At 46.8% G+C, this 27,273-nt stretch overlaps 1 protein-coding gene across 2 annotated transcripts in view; it reads right to left on the reverse strand.

Annotated features, from left to right (window-relative positions):
- LOC134572705 (histone-lysine N-methyltransferase PRDM9-like) overlaps positions 1-26,990 on the reverse strand; it is a 34,794-nt gene extending 7,804 nt beyond the window's left edge. Inside the window, exons 1-7 of one of the 2 annotated variants that reach the window (XM_063431821.1) lie at positions 26,903-26,990; positions 23,025-23,155; positions 17,687-17,836; positions 17,538-17,607; positions 15,223-15,320; positions 6,677-6,746; positions 6,162-6,259 (exon numbers count right to left, since the gene is read on the reverse strand). In XM_063431821.1, coding sequence (XP_063287891.1) covers positions 6,162-6,259; positions 6,677-6,746; positions 15,223-15,320; positions 17,538-17,607; positions 17,687-17,836; positions 23,025-23,102 — 564 coding nt within the window. In that variant the 5' untranslated portion in view covers positions 23,103-23,155; positions 26,903-26,990. The remainder of the gene's footprint in view (positions 1-6,161; positions 6,260-6,676; positions 6,747-15,222; positions 15,321-17,537; positions 17,608-17,686; positions 17,837-23,024; positions 23,156-26,902) is intronic. The other variant, XM_063431829.1, reaches the window with a different exon arrangement.
- Between the last annotated feature and the right edge of the window lie 283 nt (positions 26,991-27,273).

Here is a 27,273-nt window from a genome sequence, read left to right on the forward strand (position 1 = left end):
GGCAAAACGCAGGACAACACACCAGAGAAATACTGTCATACCCCAATGTGAGACCACTATACACAAAGGTCTATATTACTGCTCATAATGATCACACTCAAACCAATATGTAAGACACTACAGGGAGCTCTATAGCAAGGGGGTGCCGGGGGGAGAAGGGCACCACCCCGGAGAAAAGCAGGGCAGCATACAAACCCCACGAACCAACAGGGGGTTAACCCCCGACACCTGACACGAAGCACCCACTTGCTAGATTTCTAAGGGGTAACATGCATTTCTAAAGTGCAGCTGCACGACAAACACCCAAACTGTAACAGGTTGATGACCCCCACAAAAAAAGGGGAACCCGGGAACCGGGCAGTAGGGACCGTCCACCCCGCCACAGCCTACACAGGACCTAAACACCCACCCTGAACACATGATGCTAGGATGCTAAGAACCTACTATATATGTGATGTTTAAAAGTTTCGATGACATGTTGTTTATGTTTATGTTTACTCTCGTTAAAGTTATGTTACCAATGCTTCACCATTACTTCATGAAAACCTGACACCCTGAAGACAGCACACCAGCATGCAAACTGGGACTTACAATGAAAAATAGTCACAGACAGGTTAGTCAGCAAAGCCTACAGGCCATAACTACGAACACACCAAATCGCACCCGACTGCACACACACCCGACAGCCATAGCACGACCACCCACACGAGAGTTCCACCACCATGAGGATAGCAACAAACGTTTATAACCACCACAAACGTAAATCCCAGAACTTATACGCCGACTCAACAAAGACCCCACCCCAGACAGGACAAAAACACACACACAAAAAGCATAACTCCAGAACCCTACCATACAAACAACCCGGAAGACTACCCGGCACCAACACAGCACATAATCATACAACCCGCCACAAACACACCGTACCCGTGAAGATGACACCTCGTGCCCGGGGAAGAGGGGAAGGAGACACACGGTCACACTACCTTCCTCCCCACAAACTCTAACAACCAAACACAACTATCTACACTTGACACACACCAAAACATACAGGCAACAACAAATCCACATACACAAAACTCAAACACCAACAACACCGACCCACACCGCCCACTCGACGCCTGGCAACTGACTGGTAAGACCAGGCCCCACCCAACACCTTCCCCCACCCACCCCATTGGTTCATCCTTCCTAACCCCACACAAACACTCCCCCAAAACAGCGCTTCTCACCCACACCCCACCCTAACCCCCCCATCCACAACCCACACACCACAACCCAAAACAACCCCCCGCGGACAGATAACCCACACGCTAAGGTCTACTGCAGCACCAACCAGCATGCCAGCCACTCTGACCTGCCTATCAATCAACTGCAAAGGTCTAAACAACCCCTCTAAGAGACACCAACTTATGAGATGGGCAAATAGAACCAAAGCCGACGTACTCCTACTGCAGGAAATGCACTACACTCGAGCCAAACAGTTCCCCCTCCTGAGCCGACACTACAAAGTTAACCACTTTGCCAGCTCTCCGCAAGAGAAACATAACGGGGTAGCCATAGTGCTAAGAAAATCCTGCCCCCTCTCTATACAGAAGACTGTAGCGGACCCTCAAGGCCGATACCTCACAGTTGCAGGGAAGATAGGCACACAATCCTATGCGTTCACCACCCTATACGCGCCAAACGCCCCAACCAACGCATTCTGGCACACAATACAGGCTCACCTAGCCCTCTTTCCCTCTCACCACTCCATAATCGGTGGCGACTTCAACGCCACCCCATCACCAAAAGTAGACCGACGCCGCTCACAAACCAGCAGACAAAATAGACCACCAACAGCGAACGCAGATAAACTACTCTCAGCATTCATTTCACGCACACGCCTCATAGACACATGGAGAGCTCAACACCCCACAGCTCTAGACTACACCTTTTTTTCGCACCCACACCAATCACACTCCCGCATAGACCTCTTTCTCGCATCTCCATCACTAGCACCCATGATCAAAAACACAGCAATAGGCCCCATCACATGGTCTGATCATGCAGACATAACACTAACGCTCAACCTACCCGGAACGGCGAGACCCTGGACGTGGCGCCTAAACCCACTCCTCCTACACAATCCACAAATCAGACAAACTATTGACAAAGCCATAACGGAATACTTCCAAATCAACAAAGGCACAGCAAGCTCCGAAGGTAATCTATGGGCGGCACACAAAGCCGTAATCAGAGGAGCCTTAATTAACCAAGCAACAATACACAAAAAAAAGCAGGTAGCCCATCTCGAACAAACATTACAGACCCTACGAACCCTGGAGGCCAAACACAAAATAGACCCAACACAAGAACTCAACGAACAAATTAAAAAATGCCAGACAGAGATAAAAGAGCACATGGCGAAAGACTCGGCCAAAGCGATACTCTGGACAAAACAATTATACTACGACAAAGCTAACAAAGCCGACACACTACTCGCCCGCAGACTCAAAAAAAGAAACGAACACAAACAAATACATAAAATAACTTCAAATGGGGACATCACAGAGGACCCAGACAGAATCGCCAGAGTCTTTCAAGAATACTTCAGAACCCTATATGACCACACCCCTGAAATACGACATCACCCAACGCTGACCAAAACACTAATAGACCAATACCTAGCCCAAATACCACTACCCTCCCTAACAACAGAAGCGGCACAGACCCTAGCCAACCCCATAACACCAGAAGAACTCGCAAGAACGATAAAAGAGCTAAAGCCCAACAAAAGCCCAGGTCCAGATGGGTTCACTGGGCTATATTACAAGACATTCACACCCAATCTGATACCACACCTGTGCACATTATATAACACCATACTACAGGGAGACCATCTACCGAATGAAATGCTACAGGCGAATATATGCCTCCTACCTAAACCCAACAAAACTAATCTCGACCCTGGACATTACCGACCAATCTCACTCCTAAATGTGGATATTAAGATATTCACCAAAATCCTAGCAGACCGCCTAAGCCCCAACCTAACCACACTAATAAACCCAGATCAAGTGGGCTTCATACCGACACGACAGGCAAGTGACAACACGAGACGAACATACAACCTCATCTGGTCAGCCCACAAGACACACACCCCAGCCCTCTTCCTATCACTAGACGCCGAAAAGGCATTTGATAGGCTCCTATGGCCCTTCCTATTCGCCACACTAGAAAAATTTGGACTCCCACAAAAATTCATGAATGCCCTGCACGTGCTTTATGCCTCACCACAAGCACACCTCCTCCTCCCACTCACACGCCCTCCAACCTTCACAATCCATAACGGTACTCGCCAGGGATGCCCACTTTCCCCAGTACTTTTCGCTCTGTCCCTAGAACCACTCCTACAAATCCTCAGACTTCATAGGGACATAAAAGGAATGACGATACGAGGGGAAGAATACAAAACGGCGGCATACGCAGACGACCTGCTCCTAACAATTACAGAACCAGTCACATCCCTACCACCACTCTTAGACGCCCTGCATGCCTACGCCAAGGTCTCGGGATATAAACTCAACATTAACAAAACGGAGGTACTACCAATACACATAGAACCCACCACTAAAACAGCTATACACAACATATATCCATTCGACCTTACTCTCAATCACATTAAATACCTGGGTATAACCATCCCGGCAGACCTTTCCCTTTGCTATGACCTGAACTACACACCTACAATTCAAAACATCACCCGCGACATAGATAGATGGCAAGACATGCCGATATCCTGGCTAGGACGGTTGGCGTCTGTCAAGATGAACGCCCTACCGCGACTTTTATACCTATTCCAAACTCTTCCGATCCCAATACGCCCCACAGACTTCAAACAGCTGCAGTCAAAGATCGATAAATTTATATGGGCCAACAGACGCGCTAGAATAAAAAGACAGACCCTATATGTACCCAACAAACAAGGAGGTCTGGGCCTCCCGCACCTCACTCATTATTATCAGGCTGCACAGCTGGCACAAGCACAGAACTGGCACGTTCCACCAGGGGCAAAGAGATGGGTCGACCTGGAACACAATATTTTTGGCAGGGATTTCCCCTCAATGTATATATGGCTGCCCAAACCAGCGAGACCCCCCCTCCCTCAAACATCACCGGCAATCCTAAACACTATTAAGGTATGGGATAAAATCGTACACAAACATGGCCTGACAACCCAAATTTCCCCGCTAACCCCCATACTCCGGAACACTCAATTCCCACCGGGCATGACGCCCAAAGACTTTACCCGCTTCGAAGATAATGACCTCACGAGACTACAACACTTTTACAAAGACGGCCGCCCGATTCCATTCGCAGAACTTCCACAAAACACTCCTTTTCGCACCTTCGACATGTTTCGCCACATACAAATAAAAAGCTTTCTAGAAACCCCGACAATAACTCAGGGAGGGACCAGAAAGCAGACACTCTTTGAAAAACAATGCCTACAAACCCCAGCACGTAAAGGCCAAATCTCAGAGATATACTCACACATAATACAACACACCAAAGACGGAGCACTCACGTACGTGTCGGCTTGGGAGAGGGACTTAGGCCCGGCAGAAGACCCATCAGACTGGGCCGACATTTGGGAAGCTATAGCTACCATCTCAATTTGCGTCAACCATAAAGAGCAGGCTTACAAGACCCTCATGAGGTGGTACCTCACCCCCTTAAGACTCAAGCAGATGGGCAGGTCAGACAACGACTCATGCTGGAAGGGCTGCGGACAGAAGGGAACATACCTTCACATGTGGTGGGAATGCCCCCACACAGCGCAACTATGGCACCAAATTGCTACTATGGTTTCACAGATCTTGCACACTAACATCCCGCTGGACCCATGGATATGGCTCCTGTCCAAACCCCTGGCAGACACACCACGGGCCCAGAACAAACTCATCGCCAAAATAGCTCTGGCCACCAGAAGAGCAATCGCAGAAAAATGGGGTAGCCCAGATACCCCAACAATGGACACAATTAAGCGGAAAATCAAAGACACTATAAAAATGGACGAAATGTCCGCTTTAATCCATGACACTACAAAACACCACAACAAGATCTGGGACCCCTGGTTCTATGAATTCCCAACCCTGCCATAAGAAATAAGAAGGGAACAATCCCCACCCGCTGGCGAAACACACACACCCACCACCACCTTCAAAACACAACCCAACCCACCACTCACAAAACCCACAAAACCCCTCTACGGAGAGCGCTTAATTGATAAAGACCTACACCCGAAACCGCAAAGACATTAACCAAGGGCGCACTCACACCGAGCCCACACATAAGAAAGGAAGAGAAAGTGGACTTACGAGGAGGACCACTACACAACAAACACCCTCCCACTAACCAGGGGAGATCAACACAAAAAGACCCATCCCACAGGACACACAATGACACCTCAAAACACCTCGAAACGAAACTCCAACAAGAACCAACACCCACACACACGATCAACCGTCACCACATACGACTACACGCACAACCTTCCAAAAGGCTACAAAAACCCACCACAGACGCAGCGACAAGCAAACATCAGACTCACACCCCCCAACCCAATCCCTCCAAAACCCACAGACACTACAGAGAAGTGCTACAACCAAATTGCCTAAGCTAATCCCCCACAAACTCACACACACACCAGATGCCAGACAAACCCGACCCACAAATCAGTAAGAGGATACGACATCAGAGCAAAGACAAAAGGACAAAATATTAGGATATCCAATCCCCCCCCCTTCTTCTTTTCTTTTTGTACCCCACCCCAACCATTAGACAAGGAAACGACGATACGAAACACATCTGTAACACTGGGCCAATGAACAAACGCCCAAAAACTATCTCTATAAACAATTGTATTGTATTTTGAACAACAAGAACGACCACTGCAAATAATGTATGAAACAAACTGTTACAGACATGTAAAACTGTTAAGCTTGATAAATTGTCATGTTAAAACATACCTGCTCTGTGAAACAGGTACTAATTATGCATCCCCAAGTTTTCTTTTCTGTACCCCAACCCCAAACAACAAAATCTTTCAAAATAAAGAATTTATAAAAAAAAAATGAAGCAGAGACATGTGCTGGACAAATCTGACAAATGCAAACCTTAAAATCCAGCGTGAATTCATCCTCTTCCTTAACAGAATCATGAGAACAATGAACAGTGTAATCTCCCTCTGTATCTGATCTACTATTGGATCCAGCTGCAAGAGACAAACAGAGAACAGACACTGCGCATGTATACAAAGGGTGTGTATATCACTGCCTGCACACTGTGTGTAAGATATTAATAATCTTTAAAATTAATATCAGGAAGTATTACTTTACTGAGAGGGTAGTGGATGCATGGAATAGCCTTCCAGCTGAAGTGGTAGAGGTTAACACAGTAAATGAGTTTAAGCATGCGTGGGATAGGCATAAGATAAGATAAGGCCAGGGACTAATTAAAGTATTTAGAAAATTGGGCAGACTAGATGGGCCGAATGGTTCTTATCTGCCATCACATTCTATGTTTCTATATACAGTAAGTGTCTCAGTGTCTTGGCAGAGGGTGTGTATATCACTGCCTGCACACTATGTGTAAGACATTAATATACAGTAAGTGTCTCAGTGTGCCTCACCTGGGCTGATCTCTGTAGGATTTGGTTCCTCCTTACACTGCAAGTTAAAAAGTGCATCTCCTCGTAACATCTATGATACAGGATCAAACAGTAATAAGGACCACATGATTTACAAGAATGCAGTATTTATCAGTATCTAATGCAACAGACTACAAACTGAGTACATGCACTGGACTCTGGAAGAGCTGTATATAATACCAGAGCAATTAGGGATTCATAATTATCACTGGCAATGCAATAGGAGACTGGGAAAGATCACAAACTGAAATGAAAATTAAAAACGACACACAGTCTCATCTCCCCTACCATACCCCATCTATTTATAATTGACATGGATCAAATAAGAAACAATTTAAATAAAATATCTTTTGTTGTGTGTCATCTTAGCCATAAGTCGTCATCATCAATCCCAAAGAGATCTATTAAAAATGTACCCGACATATTTAGGAGAGTTCAGCCATTTTCTGAATGTGATATAATCTTTCTAAAAAACGATTTCAACCTGCTTACCCACATTATTACATCACAGTAATGTCTGCAATTTATATTGTATTTATTATAAGACTGTCGCCTTGACGTAATCTGTCTAATCAATTCTGTCTAGAAAACTCTGTGCTGTTTCTGTGACCACAGTTACATTGTATTGACATCCATCATGTGATCTTACCTGCCTTGCAGCTCCACAAAAATGGCAGAGAATATGTCAGTGAGACTGCAGGGGTATGGATCTATACAATATGTGACGGTAGTAGTTTGTATCACCGTCCAATATTCCCTTTTTCCCCATAAAAGAATATTCCCAATAATCCACAGGAATAAATATCGCTGGTATCGCCAAATAATCCACACGTGAGCCAAAGCTTAATGCTGGAACAAGACTGATTTACTGGAAGCAACAGGCATTCAATTTAAACAGTAACAGACTCCTCCTCTGGGCCAGGCTAGATAATTGAGTTTCAGCAACATACTAAACACAATTATCTGCTGGCCAGAAACATTAAAATTTTCAACATTTTCAGAAAAGTACTTTCCATAACACATACAATTATAATATTTACATCCCTGGGTAGCGGAGGATACTGGGAGTCACATATCCAAATCTCATGAATTTCCGTTTGGTAGTTTCCGTGTCGCATCGTGTTGCAGTTGGTTATATAGAAATGCTCCCCTTGTTCGGTAGATTCCATCTCCCGAATGCCGGTTTGATTCGTGAAGTGGAAGGTAGTCAGCCGGGATTCCATGGTGACCGGGTGTTCGTGGAATTGCCAAGCCGAAAACAGTTCCAGGCAATTCATGCGTAAGTCCCGCTGACCGCATTTGTGAGATTTAAGATGACCGCCATCCTTTGTTCTCGTCACGTGTTCGTATGCCGAATGGCGGCCACCTAGGAGCAATTAAGTTGCGTTTTTCTCAACGTTCTAAGTTCTGATTGCTACCCAGGGTGGTCTCTGTTCAGTAACGAATACATTGCTCAACATACATAAAGGAAACAAACTTATTACACGAATTTACACTGCAGGGAGAAAGCATAACCGAAGGCACACAGATAAATACATAAAAATCCTTTACAATGGTCCCCCTTTTTCTCCCTGCTCCGACAGACCCGGTTGGACCTTTCCTGGTTCAGGAGGGTTGTCGGGAAATTCAAAGTTTTAGTCCGATATCAGGTCAGTTTGGCGTGACAGTCCATCTGCATTTCCGTTTTGCTTGCCTGGTCAATAATGGATGGTAAAATCATAAGGTTGTAAAGCAAGGCTCCAGCGCAGCAAACGAGCATTGTCCCCTGAGACCCGGTTGAGCCAGACCAATGGATTGTGGTCGGTGATAAGGGTGAAAAGCACGGCCATAGAGATAGGGGGCGAGTTTTTTGAGAGCCCATAGCAACGGCAGGCACTCTTTTTCAATAGTCGCATAACTGACCTCCCTTGGCAACAGCTTTCGACTCAAGTAGGCTACCGGGTGCTCTCCTCCGTCCTCTCCGATCTGGCTTAATACTGCCCCCAGTCCAAACATTGAAGAGTCTGTGTGGACAATAAATCTTTTGTTAGGATCTGGGGTAGCTAACACTGGAGCATTAACAAGAGCATTCTTTAACGCTTGGAAAGCCACCTCACACTCCGGGGACCACAGGACTTGTCAGTGTAACTTCTTTTTGGTCAAGTCTGTCAGGGGTTTAACCAGGGCGCTATAGTCCGGGACAAAGCGTCTGTAATAGCCGGCTGTTCCCAAGAAGGCTGTGACGAGAGCAATCTCGCCACATTGCATTGGAGAAGCCTGGCCTTTGGACTATGGCCCTGGGAAATTGGGCCCTTTAAAAACAGTATTCAGCCCTAACAGAGTGCATGTCACTCATTCTGGCCCTTTAAACACAGTGGGGCCATTCGGTACTTGCCCTGTGTGAGCGGTGATACCCCCAGATAGCTATGCCATGGAGCCTATTCATATAATGAAAGACTATGGGAAAGACTTTAGCTCCATGACAATTGAACTGTGTGAATAGGATCTGAGCGCTATTCGGTAGTTTTGTGCGTTCAGATCCCAGCTATCTGGGGATATGTGAAATGTCTGTGTGTTATGTGTAAAAGGGGACTTTATGTATTTTAAAGTGTTTTATGTCTTTTTGTAACCATGTGGTTAATGGAGTCTGCCTCTAGCCCTGGATAATTGGATTACTTTCCCCTTTGTCTCCAGGATAGAGGCCTCTGTAAAACCTGTTTAAACCAGTTTGCCATGCTGCCAGCCAGGGACCAAAATATACTTTTACTAACTTTTGAACCCCTGGTCTGATTCATGCCATTTTTTAATATGCTGTTCCCCTGAATGGATTGATTGTGAATATGTAATTTTTATGTGAATGTGATGTATGGTTTTAGAATTATGAATGTTAGGTAAAAAGTATGTTAAACTGTAAATGTTCTGGCCAGCAGATAGTTGAGCTATGTATATTGGTAAAACTCAATTATCTAGCCTGGCACAGAGGAGGAGTTTTATGCTGCATAAATTGTGAGTTCTGTGTGCCAGTAAATCAGTCTTGTTCCAGCATTAAGCCTTGGCTCATGTGTGGATTATTTGGCGATACCAGCAGTTTATTACTCTGTGGATTACTTGCTGATGTTACTTTATGGGAAGAAGGGAATGCTTGACGGAGTAACGGATTGTACCGTCACAAAGGCCATGACTTGTGTCTTGGTACGGAGAGTGGGCCAATCAGCAACAGCCTCGATCTTAGCCAGCTCTGGCCGTTGCTTACCACACCCAACTCAGTGGCCCAAATATTGTACCTCTGTCATGCCAATGTGACACTTGCCTGGTTTCAAGGTTAAACCGGCCCCCCTGATCCTATCTAATACTGTCCCTATGTGTTCTAGGTGTGCCTCCCAGGTTTCGCTATATATTGCGATATCATCCAGGTAGGCACACGCGTAGTCCTGGAGACCTTCCAACAAGTGGTCTTCCATCCGTTGTAAGGTGTCCAGAGCGTTCTTCATCCCGAACGGCATAACCCGAAATTGGTATAGGCCGAAAGGGGTGATGAAGGCTGACTTGGGTACTGCATCTTCTGCTAGGGGTATCTGCCAATATCCCTTACATAGGTCTATTGTGATCAGATACTTCCCTGCAGAAATCCGGTCAAGTAGTTCATCCATCCGTGGCATCGGATAGGCGTCTGTGACCGTCTTGTCATTGAGCCTCCGGTAATCTACACAAAAGCATGTTGTCCCGTCCTTTTTTGGTACTAAGACTACCGGTGAGGCCCAAGGACTGTCTGAATGCTCTATTACCCCTAATCAAAGCATTTCGTCAATTTCCTTCCGCATCCCTTCTCGGACAGCTTCGGGAATACGGTAGGGGGGTTGCCTTAGGGGTGCCTGCCCTGGGGTCTCTACTTTATGGACGGCTAGTGGGGTATACCCGGGCTCCTGGGAGAACGTGGCCTGCTTGGCTTCTAGTAAGCGTACAGCCTGTGCCCTCTCTTGGGGTTCCAGCTGTTCTCCTAACTGCACTTTCTCTATCTGCCTTGTCTCTCCGTTATTGCCCAGTAAGTCGGGTAGGGGCAAAGCCTCTGTGTCCTCTCCAGCTGGAGCACACATGGCGGTCACCTCCTCTGCCCTCTCGTGGTACGCTTTAAGCATGTTGATGTGAAACGTTCGTTTCACATCTTCATCCTCGCAGCTGGCTATGGTGTAAGTGGTATCGCACACCTGCCCTATAACCTTATAGGGGCCCTGCCAGGCAGCCTGGAGCTGGTCAGTTCGGACCGGTCTTAGCACCATGACTTTTTGTCCGATCTGAAAGCTTCGGTACCGAGCCAGTCGGTCGTACCACACTTTCTGGTGCTGCTGGGCCGCCTGGAGATTTTCCTGTACAGTCTGTGCCAATTTTCCCATGCGGTCCCGCAGCTCCAGCACGTATGGCACAATCGGGGTCCCCTTTATCTCGGTCTGCCCTTCCCAGAGGTCCTTGATAAGATCTAGTGGCCCCCTTACCCGCCTTCCATACAGTAGTTCAAAGGGTGAGAACCCGGTTGATTGCTGTGGCACCTCCCGGTATGCGAAGAGGAGGTATGGCAAGAATCGCTCCCAATCTTTATAGGCCCCTGTGAACGACTTCAGCATTTGCTTCAGTGTCCTGTTAAAGCGTTCACACAGGCCATTGGTCTGGGGGTGGTATGGGGAACTAGTCAGGGATTTAACTCCGCAGACTTTCCAGATCTGTGGAGGTACCTCGGCGGTGAACTGCGTACTCTGGTCGGATAAAACCTCTTTGGGGAATCCTACTCGAGTGAATATCAAGATATTCACTGTCTCAGCCTGGATATTAGAAAGGGCCACAGCTTCGGGGTAACGAGTAGCGTAATCCACCACGGTAAGGATATAGCGCTTACCGGAGCGGCTAGGCTGGGCCAGGGGTCCTATGAGGTCTACGGCTACCCTCGTGAAAGGTTCTTCTATGATTGGCATAGAAACTAGTTTAGCCTTCGGGTGATCTCCTTTCTTACCTATTCTTTGGCATGCCTCGCATGTCTGGCAATACGCTCTGACGTCATCAGATACCGCAGGCCAAAAGAAGTTCTGGGTTACCCTATGTAAGGTCCTTTGTATTCCCATGTGTCCGGCTAAAGGGACATCGTGCCCAATCCTCAATAACTCCCGGCGGTATTTCCGTGGAACTACCAGCTGGCGTTTTTGCTGGGGCCCGGGTGCATTGACCCGTGTCTTGGTGAGCCTGTATAACCGGCCCTTTTCCCAGACAAACTGCTCCTTTTCTAACCCTCCCCGTTCTCTCCTAGCCTTTTCCCTGTACTTTCTGAGGGAGGGGTCTCCGGCTACTTCCCTCCCAAAATCCTCCGGGGTATCCCAGGGAAGGGGCGCTACAGTCAGGGGTAGGTCAAATTGGCTTACCTGGGTCTCTGTAGGAGGTGGATGGCTCTCGGCAGCGCGACTTTGTGCTCTGGTGGTTACTGCGTGAGCCTCGTGTTGTGGTGTCGATGCAAAAGCTGAAGTCAAAGGGCCAAGATCATTTCCCCAGACGACTTCGGAGGGTAACTCTTTCATCACGCCCACTTGAACATTGCCAGCCCCAGCTTGCGCTGTAAGAATCCGATACACTGCCCCCCCTGCCACTCTCACAGCAATCGGAATTATCAATAAGATGCCGTTGAACCAGGGTGATGGTAGCGCCACTGTCTCTCAGGCCCCGTGCTGTCTTTCCGTTAACCATTACTAGCTGACAATGGCGTTGCCTATTGTCAGTTATGGTGGATTGGACCAGGAGTGCTTCATATAGAGTGCCCAAGGGTTCTTCCTGACTCAGCTCCTTGGCGTCCCAGTTAGATGATACTGGATAATCCACACAATGGGCGGTTGCCGAGGGTTGATGAAAACCAGGCAGAGTCCAATTGGACCTGGCGGCGGCGTCCATTGGGCAATTGTTCTTGATGTGACCCAGTTGTTTACGATGAAAGCAACGTTGTTCGTTGTCAGCCTTTCGTGGGTAGCGAGGGTTGGTACCTGGTCACTGGTGGGTTTGACGGTACCGCTGGTCGAGGAGGTTGGACCCGTGTGGTCTTTAGAGTATCCGCATACTCACCTGCCAACTTGGCAGCCTCTGGTAAAGAAAGTGGTTTGCGGTCGCTCACCCAGTCTTTAATATCTGCCTGGATGTGGTCGTAGAACTGTTCCAGGAGTATTAGTTGTAGGATGTCATCCGCGGTGATAGCTTGGCTACTGTTGACCCAATTGGATGCAGACAGGTATAACTGGCAGGCCCATTCTGCATAGGAATCCTTGTCTGTTTTGCGTGAGTCTCTGAACTTTTGATGGTATGACTCCGGAGTTACTGCATAAGGAGCCAGCTTTGCCTGACAACTTCCCCGCCAATATCAAAACCCATTCTTCCACAGCTACTTTGTGCAGGTTGCACTGTCACTCAAAATCCGCCAGATAACTGTCGCTCGCATTCCTTCTCATTAAAAGATTTAAAGGCACTGAAAGGAATTTTCCTTGTGTCTGCTGTGCTGTGCTCGCTGGTTGGGGAGCTTGCTGCTGCCCGCTGGACCTCCGCCAGCTTCACTTGCAAATCTATTTCCCTCTTCTGTTTCGCCTCTTCCGATACAATGTCAGCCGATGCGTTCGGACCGAACCATGCTAACCTCTCCCGAATCTCCTTGTTGGCTGGCGATTCATTCTCCCGAATCGCCGGTGTCTCCATCTCTTGAATGGTTGGTGTTGCTGCAACCAAGTTCTCTCGGTCTAGCTCCATTAACTCAGCAATAATGACGCGCTTGGTTTTGTTGCTAGCAATCCTTCCACGAACTTCCAAAAGTTCTTTTAATGTGTTCCGTTTCAGCAGGGTGTACCAGCCTTCCACTCACTGTCCCCAGTGTCTGCTTGGAATCTTGGTGCAGGGAAAAAAGAAAATCCCGCTGCTGCCAACCAGTTGTGACGGTAGTAGTTTGTATCACCGTCCAATATTCCTTTTTTTCCCCATAAAAGAATATTCCCAATAATCCACAGGAATAAATATCGCTGGTATCGCCAAATAATCCACACATAAGCCAAAGCTTAATGGTGGAACAAGACTGATTTACTGGAAGCAACAGGCATTCAATTTAAACAGTAACAGACTCCTCCTCTGGGCCAGGCTAGATAATGGAGTTTCAGCAACATACTAAACTCAATTATATGCTGGCCAGAACCTTTACAAATTTCAACATTTTCAGAAAAGTACTTTCCATAACACATACAATTATAATATACTTCCCTGGGTAGCTGAAGATACTGGGAGTCACATATCCAAATCTCACAAATTTCCGTTCAGTAGTTTCCGTGTCGCATCGTGTGGAAGCTTGATCGGCTCGCTATGTGGTGGTATCCGCTTTACAGTTCCATGAAATCAGTAGCAAGAGCCTGTCTCCGTTCGCGCCTAATTACACGAAAACTTCCATACGAACGTTGCAGTTGGTTATATAGAAATGCTCCCCTTGTTCGGTAGATTCCATCTCCCGAATGCCGGTTTGATTCGTGAAGTGGAAGGTAGTCAGCCGGGACTTCCATGGTGACCGGGTGTTCGTGGAATTGCCAGGCCGAAAACAGTTCCAGGCAATTCATGCGTAAGTCCCGCTGACCTCATTCGTGAGATTTAAGATGGCCGCCATCCTTTGTTCTCGTCACGTGTTCGTATGCCGAATGGCGGCCACCTAGGAGCAATTAAGTTGCGTTTTTCTCAACGTTCTAAGTTCTGATTGCTACCCAGGGTGGTCTCTGTTCAGTAACGAATACATTGCTCAACTTACATAAAAGAAACAAACTTATTACACGAATTTACACTGCAGGGAGAAGGCATAACCGAAGGCACACAGGTAAATACATAAAAATCCTTTACACAATAAAACTGCTTCATTCAGCAAAACTTGTTTTGGTGCCTAAATTGTCCCTTTAACTATCCATTTATATAAAAGATATTAAAAGGGACACTATAGTCATGAGAACAACTACAGCTTATTGTATTTGTAAGTAGAATTATTCCCTTCAGGCTTTTTGCAGTAAACACTGTCTTTTCAGAGAAAATGCAGTGTTTACATTACAGCCTAGGGATACCTTCACAGCCCACTCTTTAGATGGCTACTAGAGGTGCTTCCTGTGGCAGTGCTGCACAGTGAACGTTCCTAATAGAGATCCATTGATTCAATGCATTTCTATGAGGAGATGCCGATTGGCCATGGCTGTGTTTGACTTGTGCTGGCTCGGCCCCTGATCTGTCTCCTTGACAAGCTCAGCCAATCCATTACTTTCCTATGGCTCAGAGAATCACTTCTGATGATGTTAGCCAAGCAGGCAGATCAGGGGCAGAGCCAGCAGGTGTAGACTTGAATAAAAATAAGATTTTACTATATTTAAATTGTGGTTTTAACACTATAGGGTGAGGAATAAATGTTTGTGTTCCTGACCCTATAGTGTTCCTTTAAATAAGTCTTCTCACTTCTCAGAGAACAATGTTAAAAATAAAGCAGAGACATGTGCTGGAAAAATGTGACAAATGCAAACCTTAAAATCCAGCGTGAATTCATCCTCTTCCTTAACAGAATCATGAGAACAATGGACAGTGTAATCTCCCTCTGTATCTGATCTACTGCTGGATCCAGCTGCAAGAGACCAACAGAGAACAGACACTGCGCATATATACAAAGGGTGTGTATATCACTGCCTGCACACTGTGTGTAAGATATTAACATACAGTAAGTGTCTCCGTAGTTCTGTGTCACAGTGTGTGTCAGCAGAGGGTGTGTATATCACTGTCTGCACACTGTGTGTAAGATATTAATATACAGTAAGTCTCAGTAGTTCTGTGTCACAGTGTGTGTGTCAGTGTGTTAGCAGTGGGTGTGTATATCACTGCCTGCACACTGTGTGTAAGATATTAATATACAGTAAGTGTCTCAGTGGTTCTGTGTCACAGTGTGTGTCAGTGTGTTAGCAGAGGGTGTGTATATCACTGCCTGCACACTGTGTGTAAGATATTAATATACAGTAAGTCTCAGTAGTTCTGTGTCACAGTGTGTGTGTCAGTGTGTTAGCAGTGGGTGTGTATATCACTGCCTGCACACTGTGTGTAAGATATTAATATACAGTAAGTGTCTCAGTGGTTCTGTGTCACAGTGTGTGTCAGTGTGTTAGCAGAGGGTGTGTATATCACTGCCTGCACACTGTGTGTAAGATATTAATATACAGTAAGTGTCTCAGTAGTTCTCTGTCACAGTGTGTGTCAGTGTGTTAGCAGAGGGTGTGTATATCACTGCCTGCACACTGTGTGTAAGATATTAATATACAGTAAGTGTCTCAGTAGTTCTGTGTTACAGTGTGTGTCAGTGTGTTAGCAGAGGGTGTGTATATCACTGCCTGCACACTGTGTGTAAGATATTAATATACAGTAAGTGTCTCGGTAGTTCTGTGTCACAGTGTGTGTCAGTGTGTTAGCAGAGGGTGTGTATATCACTGCCTGCACCCTGTGTGTAAGATATTAATATACAGTAAGTGTCTCGGTAGTTCTGTGTCACAGTGTGTGTCAGTGTGTTAGCAGAGGGTGTGTATATCACTGTCTGCAAGATATTTATACACAGTAAGTGTCTCAGTAGTTCTGTGTCACAGTGTGTGTCAGTGTGTTAGCAGAGGGTGTGTATATCACTGCCTGCACACTGTGTGTAAGATATTAATATACAGTAAGTGTCTCAGTAGTTCTCTGTCACAGTGTGTGTCAGTGTGTTAGCAGAGGGTGTGTATATCACTGCCTGCACACTGTGTGTAAGATATTAATATACAGTAAGTGTCTCAGTGGTTCTGTGTCACAGTGTGTGTCAGTGTGTTAGCAGTGGGTGTGTATATCACTGCCTGCACACTATGTGTAAGATATTAATATACAGTAAGTGTCTCAGTAGTTCTGTGTCACAGTGTGTGTCAGTGTGTTAGCAGAGGGTGTGTATATCACTGCCTGCACACTATGTGTAAGATATTAATATACAGTAAGTGTCTCAGTAGTTCTGTGTCACAGTGTGTGTCAGTGTGTTAGCAGAGGGTGTGTATATCACTGCCTGCACACTGTGTGTAAGATATAAATATACAGTAAGTGTCTCAGTAGTTCTGTGTCACAGTGTGTGTCAGTGTGTTAGCAGAGGGTGTGTATATCACTGCCTGCACACTGTGTGTAAGATATTAATATACAGTAAGTGTCTCAGTAGTTATGTGTCACAGTGTGTGTTAGTGTGCGGGCAGTGATATACACACCCACTGCTAACACACACTGTGACACAGAACCACTGAGACACTTACTGTATATTAATATCTTACACACAGTGTGCAGGCAGTGGTATACACACCCACTGCTATGTGTAATATATAAGTGTCTCAGTGGTTCTGTGTCACAGTGTGTGTTAGAATTGGGTGTGTATATCACTGCCCGCACACTGGGAGTAAGATATTAATATACAGTAAGTGTCTCAGTAATTCTGTGTCACAGTGTGTGTGTGTGTGTGTGTGTGTGTGTGTGTGTGTGTGTGTGTGTGTATATATCACTGCCCTATGGGAGATGTTAATATACAGTAAGTGTCACATTGTATGTCAGTGGGTGTGTATATCACTGCCCGCACACTGTGTGTAAGATATTAATATACAGTAAGTGTCTCAGTAGTTCTGTGTCACAGTGTGTGGGTGTGTATATCACTGCCCTATGTGAGATGTTAATATACAGTAAGTGTCACAGTGTATGTCAGTGGGTGTGTATATCACTGCCCTATGTGAGATGTTAATATACAGTAAGTGTCACAGTCTGTGTCAGTGTTAACAGAGGGTATGTGCAGAGAACTAACCTGTACTTTGTGTGTGCTTCTCTTCCTCCAGCGATAACTGGACACGAAGAATATGAAACTTTGAAGAAACCTATAAAACACAACATAATGTCCAATTCCAGACAGTTGTCTTGGTTTATTAGACTCTAGTACTGTGTAAACATGCTCACCTCTTCACTCAGAAGTTGAATGATCATGTTTGCAAGATCCATGATCTTTAGGTCGTTATCTGTGCCGTAGGAATAAGATGGAGGCACCACCAAGGAGGGGACATTGTCATCTGTGCCATGCTCTGATGTTTTCCTCACAATTATGTAATCCTGAATAAGGACATAAAAGGATACAGTCCAAGTTTTATTAGAAGGGACAATCCAAGCATCATAACTACTTCCACCAGGGTCCCTTCTAAACACTATAACCACAGTGATTTTAAAGAGGGAATGAATGTGTCCGATTGACCCGTAAAAGTTCTTGTGCAATACAAATCCTAATCACATTCAATCCCATATCTGGGTTATCTTGTAGCTCTTTCAACTGAAACAGAATCTGTATGCGAAATGTAAGGATAAGTAAACTAAATTGCATGAAACTTTTACAGGCTACAAATTCATGAATGCATTTTGTTTTACAGAAAACAACGGTTTTCTAGAGGACAACACGCAGGTGTCTCGTCAGGAGCGTACCCTGATGAGCCCGGTATATGGTAAGGTGCTATATTCCTCTACTGCTTTTAAATTCTCTAAACCGGCTGACAAATACTCTGATTCAAGATAATATTACACCCTGTTCCAAATTATTATGCAAATGATATTTTTCTCATTTACCTAAATAATTGATGTAAATAACAGTCAGCATAATTCTCATGTTATCAACTATTAGGAGTACAATTCAAATTGTATTGAACAAACCTCCTAATGATAACAGTATTTTGTTTAAACATAAACTTACAATGCACTGTTCCAAATTATTACGCACAGTAAGTTTCAAAACACTTTATAGGTTAAAGAACTGGAAATTGTCATTTGTTGTGTTTGCAGCATATTGACTGAAATCAAAAGCTATTTCAATCAAGCGTATAACAACATGTTAACGTTTTAAACATTTTAACAGGTCACGTTACATTTTAACATAGGACCCCTTATTTGATAGCAGCTTCACAAGTCTTGCATCCATTGAACTTGTGAGGTTTTGGACAGTTTCTGCTTGAATTTGTTTGCAAGATGTCAGAATAGCCTCCCAGAGCTGCTGTTTGGATGTAAACTGCCTCCCACCCTCCTAGATCTTTTGCTTGAGGATGTTCCAAAGGTTCTCAATAGGATTGAGGTCAGGGGAGGATGGAGGCCACACCATGACTTTCTCTCCTTTTATCCCCATAGCAGCCATTGATTGTCATGCATGAAGATTATTTTATTACAGAAAGCATAGTTCTTCCTTCTGTACCAGGGAAGAAAGTGGTCAGTCAGAAACTCCACATACTTTGCAGAGCTCATCTTTACACCTTTGGGGACCCTAAAGGGGCCGACCAGCTCTCTTTCCATGATTCCAGCCCAAAACAAGACTCCACCACCGCCTTGCTGATGTCGCAGCCTTGTTGGAACAGGGTGGCCGTCCACCAACCATCCACTACTTCATCCATCTGGACCATCCAGGGTTGCACGGCACTCAGTGAACAGGACTGCTTGAAAATTAGTCTTCATGTATTTTTCTGCCCAATGCAGCCGTTTCTGCTTGTGAGCATTGGTTAGTGGTGGCCGAATAGAAGGTTTATGCACAGTTGCAAGACTCTGGAGGACTACACCTTGATGTCCGTGGGACTCCAGAGGCACCAGCAGCTTCAAATGTCTGTTTGCTGCTATGTAATGGTATTTTAGCAGCTGCTCTCTTGATCCGATGCATGGATTTGGCAGAAATCGTCCTCAATGTGCCTTTATCTGCACAAACCCGTTTGTGCTCTGAATCAGCCACAAATATCTTAATAGTGCAATGATCACGCTTAAGTTTTCGTGAAATATCTAATGTTTTCATACCTTGTCCAAGGCATTGAACTATTTCACTCTTTTCTGCAGAAGAGAGGTCCTTTTTCTTCCCCATATTGCATGAAAATGGCGCTCTGCTTAATAATGTGGAACCCCCTCCTTTAGTAGTTTTTCCTTAAATTGGGCTCACCTGGCAATCTAATTATCACAGGTGTCCGAGATTGTTTTTAGTGATCAAAAGAGCCCTGAGACACAATGCCATCCAAAAAATAAAAACCATCTATTTTAATTGAGTTTGAAAACCATGTAAGAGGTTTCTGCTCTGCTCCAGTCCTCCCGCCCCACCACCTGCTCCCTAGATCCAATTCTCTTGCATCTCATCCGTACTCTGTCTTCTTCTCTTTCTCCACCTCTCACTAAAATTCTCAATCTCTCTCTCTCCTCTGGTATATTTCCATCGCCCTTCAAACATGCAACTGTAACCCCAATTCTAAAGAAGACCAACCTTGACCCTAACTCCCCATCCAACTACCGTCCTATCTCGCTACTGCCTTTTGTATCCAAGATCATTGAAAGAGTTGTGTATGCGAGATTGACAGACTTCCTTGAGTCCAACTCTCTGCTAGACCCGCTTCAGTTTGGTTTCCGCGCTAAGCACTCTGGGGAAACGGCACTGACCAAAGTATCCAATGATCTACTCGCTGCAAAATCTCGTGGTCACTACTCTATCCTACTTCTCCTTGACCTGTCTGCGGCTTTTGACACTGTTGATCATCAACAGCTTCTTCTCATCCTCCGCAATATCGGTCTACAAGATATTGCTCTCTCCTGGTGCACCTCCTACCTCTCCCAGCACTCTTTCAGTGTTTTTTCTCTGGCTCTGCTTCTTCTCCCCAACACCTCTCTGTTGGGGTCCCACAAGGTTCAGTCCTTGGTCCCCTACTGCTCTCCATCTATACTGCCTCCCTTGGTAAACTCATTAGCTCCTTTGACTTCCAATATCATTTCTATGCAGATGACACGCAAATCTACCAGTCCTCTCCTGATCTCTCCCCGTCCCTCTTGACTAATGTCTCTGACTGCCTCTCTGCTATTTCTAACTGGATGGCTGCCCACTTTCTTAAACTAAACTTGCCCAAAACTGAACTTCTGGTCTTTCCTCCCTCAAGTGTTGTTACTCCTGTGTCTCCCTCCCTCCAAGTCAACGGTGCTACCATCAGCTCCACCACGCAGGCTCGCTGCCTAGGTGTTCTCTTTGACTCCGACCTCTCCTTTAAGCCTCATGTTCAGTCTATCGCTAAATCCTGTCATTTCCATCTCAAAAACACTGTGCGCATCCGCCCCTACTTAACGCCAGATGCAACTAAGGTGCTGGTCCATTCCACTGTCCTTTCTCGACTTGACTACTGTAATCCGCTTCTCAGTGGTCTTACATGCTCCCAACTTGCGCCATTACAGTCCATAATGAATGCGGGGGCGAGGCTCATCTTCCTATCCGCCCGCACCTCCCACGCCTCACCCTTCTGTCAGTCCCTATATCGGCTTCCTGTAGGATATACGGCTCAATTTAAAATTCTGGTTCTTGCTTTAAAATCTCTACATAATGCTGCTCCCACCTATCTATCCTCCCTTATACACAACTATGTCCCGTCTAGGCCCTTACGATCTGCTGAAGACTTACGTCTATCGTCTGTCTGTACTCCCACCTCTGATGCTCGCCTTCAAGATTTCTTGAGGGCTGTACCGTTCCTGTGGAACTCGCTTCCCTCCTCCGTTAGATCCTCACCCAGTCACCACTCCTTCAAAAAATATGTCCATCCTGAAAAACTCACTTCAACAGCTACACACAGAACAGCAAGTAGTAGCAGCCCAAATAATGTCCCTCGAAGACAGACAGCGGCGAACACACATAAAAATCCGCGGCATACCCAACACCATCACCACTGAAGAACTGCCGCACTATACGCGACGCCTCTTGACAACGATCCTGCCACACTCAGTAGCAAAGAAAATCACTCTGCACGGTATATATCGTGTAACAAGCTCTGTCAGCATTACACAAGATACCCCCAGGGACGTCATCTTACGCTGTGTCACCATACATGACAAGATTCAAATAATGACTGCCCTGAAGGGCAAAACGCCACTAGAATTTGAGGATGCAAAACTTTTGTTTTTTCAAGATCTCACCAGAGCCACACTACTCAGACGTAAAACCTTTGGTGCGGTGACGACCACCCTACGTAAAGCAAACATACCATACAGACGGGGCAACACCGGCTCCCTACTCGTCCACCACGAAGGGAACGCTCACAACCTCACCTCCCTGACGGGAGCTCTGGCCTTCCTGACCGCCCTAGGACTCCAACCGGGGCCACACGGCACTACAGAAGACGGCCAAGACGCAACCTGGGACCAAACGGCTAGCACTTCAACCGGACAAGCGAGGACGAGCCTGCAGCCCTCGAATACCTGACCCACGACAGGCACTGAGATAACCTTAGTTCAGCCCTACGGCTAACTAGTCACCATGTCTGAACTGTATATCAAGACTTTTATCCCTACCAAAGAAGAGGCTACAGACTCTTATTCAGTTGCATAATGTTCCGTTTTGTGTTTGTGTTTAAATTTTATATTTGTTTTTTTATTTTTATTTTATGATCTCTACACACACACCCCTCCAGCCCAGCAAGTAACGGGCCTATATCCATCAGGCTGTCCAGAGACGAATGGCGTCCGAAACACCCCCCCCCCCCTACCGCTGTCCCCATAGGACAGGGTCACCCTTAGGCATGCCGGACCACCACTGCAACACCGCACCAACCACAGCTCACACACACCTGAAGCTCCCGTCGCTCATAAAACCCACTAATCGCACACACCCTGGCATTGCCTACGCAAAGACCAACCTGATAACACAAATGGGCAAGCTTCAATGCAGCATTATACCCTCCTGAAACTAAAAGAGCACACCTGTAACCTTAATCCTGTAGTATCCCGGGAGCGCAACACGCACCAACATTCTACTTGCTAACATTTTGCTAGCCCTGGGCATGGCACCCAACATGACCATAAAAAAACAATGTGCCTACCAAACACATCTCAAAAACACCCTACTAATCACAACGACGTTAAAACAAATGTCACAGCTACAGTTACATGCTTGAAAGATGTCAGTTGTTATTTATCTGTACAACCGAGCACGGAAAAATAAAGAATTATAAAAAAAAAAAAAAAAAACAATAACATAATAATGTAGAACTTTTAAATTAAAAACTAGAAGTTTAGTATTATTCTCCCCAGTTTGAGTTTCTCAGAAGGGCTAAAATCCCTAAGTGTTATGGTGGACCAAGAATCCCGGCACACATTATATCTTGCTATTAGATAAAAAAAAAAAATACATCTGGATCTGGAGCACAAGCCTTTCGGGAAAATAAGGAAATGTGAGGAAATAGTCCTGCATCCCTTATGGGGATTCCTACTTCTAGTCCTTGTCATTCAGGATTAAATTACATTTTGCAGAATCCCTTACCTCTCCAGTCAGCAGGCGTATAATCTCCAGGGTGAGAAGCAAGATTTTTTCGGTCATGTGACCCCGGTCTTTGCTCATGGTAGGTACAGACAATCATATGATTAGGTATGGACCCTGATGGAATGTTTAACCTAAGAAAAGATTGTATAACAATGATTAATGAATAGCAGCTCATCATATTTGAGCCATGGAAGCAAACCAGGCAGAGGGCTCTAAGAGGCTCGCCTCTCATTAGACTTGCTCTGTAACCAGTTTGAATTTGTTTGTGCTTCGTATGCATTTTTATGTTTAATTATTTCTTTTATTATGAATGTTTGTTTGTCATTTGTTAGGGATGAAATAAGTGGGGTGGTAGCTAGTGGCTTGAGGAGTCCCCAGGAGCCAACTGGGGAAGTGGACATTAATTCAAGGGAGGTTCATGCCTCGATATTTAAGTGTTCTTGCATAGCAAGACCACTTAATATTATCTCACATATATATTATTCTTATTATAGCCAAAATTACCACCCTAACTCCTCCCACAGTTTTTACACTACATAGACAGAAATATACCGAAACGTGCGGATTGTTCCCGACTGGATTGCTATTACTTTGTGGAACGTTTCGCCGAATGGTTCACAGAATATCGTCAGAATATCGTCATTTTTGTGGCAAAATTGGTCCCATAGGAATGAATGGCAAAACTAGAGTGGGAGCTGACAAAAGCTGAAAAATCAGGACATGATTTCTAAGCCCACCTACACAAATTGTATATAAAAATGTTCAGCTATCCCTGCTGTCACTAAAAATGTCCACGGCTAAGCAATAGTCCTGATAGTTTTCACAATAAGACCATTTGTTTGAAACTCACGCCGTCCATTGACATTCATTGAAACTCCACTCTAGCCCGCTCAAATTTGAAGGGCCATTTCTAGACTGCAAATGTGCCTTCATTGTTAATATTTCAGAGACATACTATACTGGGATTCTCACAATATAAAGCTCTTCGCTGTAGGATTTATAATACGACCGTTTGAAGATGGCAACCGCCAGTGAAGTGAGCAGTTTGTTTTTAACCGCTCTTCTCTGCCCTATTTGAAATCTATTAGTTCCTGTTGGCAGTTGGTGGAATGTTCGAGGGATTTGAAAGATTTGAAAGCTCTTCTCTGCCCTATTTGAAATCTATTAGTTCCTGTTGGCAGTTGGTGGAATGTCCGAGGGATTTGAAAGATTTGAAAGCTCTTCTCTGCCCTATTTGAAATCTATTAGTTCCTGTTGGCAGTTGGTGGAATGTTCGAGGGATTTGAAAGATTTGAAAGTTCTTCTCTGCCCTATTTGAAATCTATTAGTTCCTGTTGGCAGTTGGTGGAATGTTCAAGGGATTTGAAAGATTTGAAAGCTCTTCTCTGCCCTATTTGAAATCTATTAGTTCCTGTTGGCAGTTGGTGGAATGTCCGAGGGATTTGAAAGATTTGAAAGCTCTTCTCTGCCCTATTTGAAATCTATTAGTTCCTGTTGGCAGTTGGTGGAATGTCCGAGGGATTTGAAAGCTCTTCTCTGCCCTTGCTGTAGAGTGAGTGAACCACACTCCAACCTTTCCACAGTTACTCAAGCTACTCCACCTAGTTACTCCGCCCACTCCAGTTGTAGACTACTGGTGGAGGCAAGAACACTTCACACAATTTCCTGCTGATGGATGGGAAGTCATGGGTGGGTGTACGCTTGCCATATATTAGCTAGCTAACACTGCCAGTGGGCAAACAGTCCAGATTTCAATAGCTTCACTTGAAAAAAGCAAGTGAATTTATATGCAGCTTTTGCCATCCAAACAAAACTCAATGTTTACTGAAAAAAGACCTCAGGCAGTGACAGGATAAGGTGGGCTCTAGCTCTCGAGAGGGGGGGCAGTGACAGGATAAGGTGGGCTCTAGCTCTCGGGAGGGGGGGCAGTGACAGGATAAGGTGGGCTCTAGCTCTCACACACAGGGGGACAGTGACAGGATAAGGTGGGCTCTACCTCTCGGGCGGGGGGGCAGTGACAGGATAAGGTGGGCTCTAGCTCACGGGGGGGAGGGCGCAATGACAGGATAAGGTGGTCTCTAGCTCTCGGGGGGGGGCAGTGACAGGATAATGTGGTCTCTAGCTCTCGGGGGGGGGCAATGACAGGATAAGGTGGGCTCTAGCTCTCGGGGGGGGGGGCAGTGACAGGATAAGGTGGGCTCTAGCTCTCGGGAGGGGGCAGTGACAGGATAAGGTGGGCACTAGCTCTCGGGGGGGGGGTGGCAGTGACAGGATAAGGTGGGCTCCAGCTCTCAGGGGGAAGGGGGGGCAGTGACAGGATAAGGTGGGCTCTATCTCTCGGGGGGGTGGGCAGTGACAGGATAAGGTGGGCTCTAGCACTCGGGGGGCAGTGACAGGATTATCTGGGCTCTAGCTCTCTCAGGTGGGGCAATGAGAGGATAAGGTGGTCTCTAGCTCTCTCGGGGGGGGCAGCTAGAGGATAAGGTGGGCTCTAGCTCTCTCGGGGGGGCAGTGAGAGGATAAGGTGGGCTCTAGCTCTCTCGGGGGGGCAGTGAGAGGATAAGGTGGGCTCTAGCTCTCTCGGGGGGGCAGTGAGAGGATAAGGTGGGCTCTAGCGCTCTAGCTCTCTCGGGGGGGTGGGGGGGGGCAGTGAGAGGATAAGGTGGGCTCCAGCTCTCTCGGGGGGGCAATGACAGGATAAGGTGGGCTCTAGCTCTCGGGGGGGCAGTGAGAGGATAAGGTGGGCTCAAGCTCTCGGGGGGGGCAGTGAGAGGATAAGGTGGGCTCTAGCTCTCTGGGGGGACAGTGAGAGGATAAGGTGGGCTCTAGCTCTCTGGGGGGACAGTGAGAGGATAAGGTGGGCTCTAGCTCTCTGGGGGGACAGTGAGAGGATAAGGTGGTCTCTAGCTCTCTCGGGGGGGCAGCTAGAGGATAAGGTGGTCTCTAGCTCTCTCGGGGGGGGCAGCTAGAGGATAAGGTGGGCTCTAGCTCTCTCGGGGGGGGGGGGGCAGTGAGAGGATAAGGTGGGCTATAGCTCTCTCGGGGGAGTGGGGGGGTGGGGGGCAGTGAGAGGATAAGGTGGGCTCCAGCTCTCTCGGGGGAGCAATGACAGGATAAGGTGGGCTCTAGCTCTGGGGGGGGGGGGGGCAGTGAGAGGATAAGGTGGGCTCTAGCTCTCGGGGGGGGGGGGGGCAATGACAGGATAAGGTGGGCTCTAGCTCTCGGGGGGGGCAGTGAGAGGATAAGGTGGGCTCTAGCTCTCTGGGGGGGACAGTGAGAGGATAAGGTGGGCTCTAGCTCTCTGGGGGGGACAGTGAGAGGATAAGGTGGGCTCTAGCTCTCGGGGGGGGGCAGTGAGAGGATAAGGTGGGCTCTAGCTCTCGGGGGGGGGGGCAGTGAGAGGATAAGGTGGGTTTTAGCTCTCGGGGGGGGGCAATGACAGGATAAGGTGGGCTCTAGCTCTCGGGGGGGGCAGTGAGAGGATAAGGTGGGCTCTAGCTCTCTGGGGGGACAGTGAGAGGATAAGGTGGGCTCTAACTCTCTGGGGGGGGCAGTGAGAGGATAAGGTGGGCTCTAGCTCTCTCGGGGGGGGGGCAGTGAGAGGATAAGGTGGGCTCTAGCTCTCTGGGGGGGCAGTGAGAGGATAAGGTGGGCTCCAGCTCTCTCGGGGAGGGGGGGGCAGTGAGAGGATAAGGTGGGCTCCAGCTCTCTCGGGGAGGGGGGGGGGGGCAGTGAGAGGATAAGGTGGGCTCCAGCTCTCTCGGGGAGGGGGGGGGGGGGCAGTGAGAGGATAAGGTGGGCTCCAGCTCTCTCGGCAGTGACTATTTCGGGTGGGTTTCGGATGTAACCTCCTTGCTCCAGGTATAAATCTATCTTACCTGCCGTCAGAGAGGGCTATTTGCTATGGGGATCACAGGACGTCTCAGTCATATGACGTAACAGGCGGCGTTCCCTCGGTTTAGCAAAAGGAAGGGGATGGATATTGGTTGCCATGGAGATAGGCCACTCGGCGTCGCAGACCAGTGACATCAGCGGAGACGGAGCCTAGCTCTATTACAGGCACTGCTGCAGCTCCGCGCCGCTGATTGGATAGCGGAGAACCACGCCCACCTAGGGGGTGGGGGGGGGGTGTCTAGTGTCAGGGGTTGCTGATGGCCATACAGTGTATGTCACGTGATCCACCAACATGGGACTGGCAATAGAAGGACCCTGTCCTTTCTGAGGATAGGAAATTGCTTGCTGTGTGTGT

Source organism: Pelobates fuscus, chromosome 1 (genome assembly GCF_036172605.1).
Source record: "Pelobates fuscus isolate aPelFus1 chromosome 1, aPelFus1.pri, whole genome shotgun sequence".
NCBI classification, from domain to species: Eukaryota; Metazoa; Chordata; class Amphibia; order Anura; family Pelobatidae; genus Pelobates; species Pelobates fuscus.